Source organism: Centrocercus urophasianus, unplaced genomic scaffold (genome assembly GCF_019232065.1).
Source record: "Centrocercus urophasianus isolate 14NV4802_14NV808 unplaced genomic scaffold, USGS_Curo_1.0 seq_203, whole genome shotgun sequence".
In the NCBI taxonomy this organism is placed as follows: Eukaryota; Metazoa; Chordata; class Aves; order Galliformes; family Phasianidae; genus Centrocercus; species Centrocercus urophasianus.
In genome coordinates this window covers 2665-4970 of record NW_024884760.1, presented here as the reverse complement: position 1 = coordinate 4970, position 2306 = coordinate 2665, and the positions used below count along the sequence as shown (strand labels likewise).

Here is a 2306-nt window from a genome sequence, read left to right as displayed (position 1 = left end):
CTTTGCACCCCTTTGCACCGCGAGATCCAAGCTGCTGCTGCTGCTGCTGCTCCTCCTCCAGCCCCAGGAAATGGCATTTCGAGTTGAAGCTGCAGCCAGCAGCCCCACAGAATGCAGCCAGGCCTCCTCCCAGCTGGGTGCTGCCGCTCAGAGGGGAGAGGAGGGCGAAGCTGACAGCAGGAAGGGCTGCTCCTCTGCACGCTGCCTCCGCTGCGGCTTCCTGCTCCACACACACACACACACATGGGATGGAACAGCAACACGGCCAGGAAGGCAGGAGGTTCAGGATGCCGCAGGACAGCCCGTTTCCTCGCATTGTACTTTGCTGCTTCGTTGTTTTTTGGGGTCGTTTAATTACTTTTTTTTCCCCTCCGAGACTCGCGAGGCCGACGGAAAGCGACGGAACGACGGCTGGGAGGGGGGAACAAGAGAACAGAGCAAAACAAGGCGGTCAGAACTCACATCCCAACGAGACACGGGAGCGCAGAGCATCGCCAAGGAACTGGCCCAAGGAATTCCCGTTCCGTGTCACCACCTCCAGGCCATGGGCGGCCTGGGAGCGCAGGCAGGAAAACCCCAAAGCGGCAGCCGCCCTCAGCTCCCCGGAGGCTGAACCCAATCCCAGATGTGCAAGGAGCCGTCGGTGGCCGCCGACAGCAGGGTTCTGGGTTTCTGGGGGTGCCAAGCGTGCGCCGTCACCGTGGGGCGCCCCCCAAACGCGTGGCCTCGGTGCACAAAGAGGGGCCGCGCTTCGGCCCCGCTGCCATCCCAGCTGCGCGTGTCGTAGACGTGCACGGCGCCGTCGAAGCCTTGGGGAGGAGCACAGGGGTTACAGCCACATCTCCACGCTCAGAACAGCCCTCCGAGGCCCAACCGCCATCAGTGTTTCCCACTAAGCTGCAGCTTGCGGTGCTGCAAAGCTGAGAAGGGACCGAGGGCAGCAAAAGGACCCTGTGCTGCTCCACGGCTGGAGCAAAAGGAAGCCACCCAGCCCAGCTCGTGGCTGCAGGGACGGCTTGGTTTGGGGTCAGGGTTACAGTTAGGGTTGGGGTCACTGTTAGGGTTAAGGTTGGGATTAGGGTTAGGGTTAGGATTGGGGTGAGGGTCAGAGTTAGGATCACAGGGTTATGGTTAGGGCTTGGGGTCAGGATTGGGGTCAGGTTTACAGTTGGGTTTGGGGTTGGGGTCACAGGGCTAAGGTTGGGATTAGGCTTAGGGTTAGGGTCAGAGTCAGGGTCACAGAGTTATGGTTGGGGCTTTGGGGTCAGGGTTGGGGTTAGGTTTACAGTTAGGGTTGGGGTCACAGGGTTAAGGTTGGGATTAGGCTTAGGGTCAGAGTTAGGGTCCCAGGGTTATGGTTAGAATTTAGGGGTCAGGGTTGGGGTCACAGGGTTGTGGTTAGGGTTAGAGTGGGATTGGGGTCAGGGTTGGGGTCACAGTTAGGGTTAAGGTTGAATTAGGCTTAGGGTCAGAGTCAGGGTCACAGGGTTATGGTTAGGGTTACAGTTAGGGTTGGGGTCACAGTTAGGGTTAAGGTTGGGATTAGGGTTAGGGTCAGACTCAGGGTCACAGGGTTGTGGTTAGGGCTTTGGGGTCAGGGTTGGGGTGACAGGGTTAAAGTTGGGATTAGGGTTAGGGTTGGGGTCAGAGTCAGGGTCACAGGGTTGTGGTTACGGCTTTGGGGTCAGGATTGGGGTTAGGTTTACAGTTAGGGTTGGGGTCACAGGGTTAAGGTTGGGATTAGACTTAGGGTCAGAGTTAGGCTCACAGGGTTATGGTTAGGGTTTTGGGGGCAGGCTTGAGGTCACAGAGTAGTGGTAAGGGTTAGAGTGGGATTGGGGTCAGGGTTGGGGTCACAGTTAGGGTTAAGGTTGGGATTAGGGTTAGGGTCAGACTCAGGGTCACAGGGCTATGGTTAGGGCTTTGGGGTCAGGATTGGGGTGACAGGGCTAAGGTTGGGATTAGGTTTGGGGTCAGAGTCAGGGTCACAGGGTTGTGGTTAGAGTTTTGGGGTCAGGGTTAGGGTCAGGCTTACAGCTAGGTTTGGGGTGACAGGGTTAAGGTTGGGATTAGGGTTAGGGTTAGGGTCAGGGGGTTATGGTTAGTGCTTTGGGGTCAGGGTTGGGGTCACAGGGTTATGACTGGGGTTAGAGTTTTGGGGTCAGGTTTACAGTTAGGGTTGGGGTCAGGGTCATGGGGTTATGGTTAGGGCTTTGGGGTCAGGGTTGGGGTCACAGGGTTGTGGTTGGGGTTAGAGATTTGGGATCAGGTTTACAGTTAGGGTTGGGGTCATGGGGTTATGGTTA

General features: G+C 57.3%; 1 protein-coding gene across 1 annotated transcript in view; it reads right to left on the bottom strand.

Moving 5' to 3' along the window:
- Window positions 1-333: 333 nt before the first annotated feature.
- The window catches only part of LOC122162442 (WD repeat-containing protein 73-like), a gene marked incomplete at its 5' end in the record, with an annotated part of 4633 nt that continues 2660 nt past the window's right edge, over window positions 334-2306 (bottom strand). Inside the window, one exon of the mRNA XM_042822733.1 lies at window positions 334-809. Within this exon, the coding sequence (XP_042678667.1) occupies window positions 595-809 (215 nt within the window). The remainder of the gene's footprint in view (window positions 810-2306) is intronic.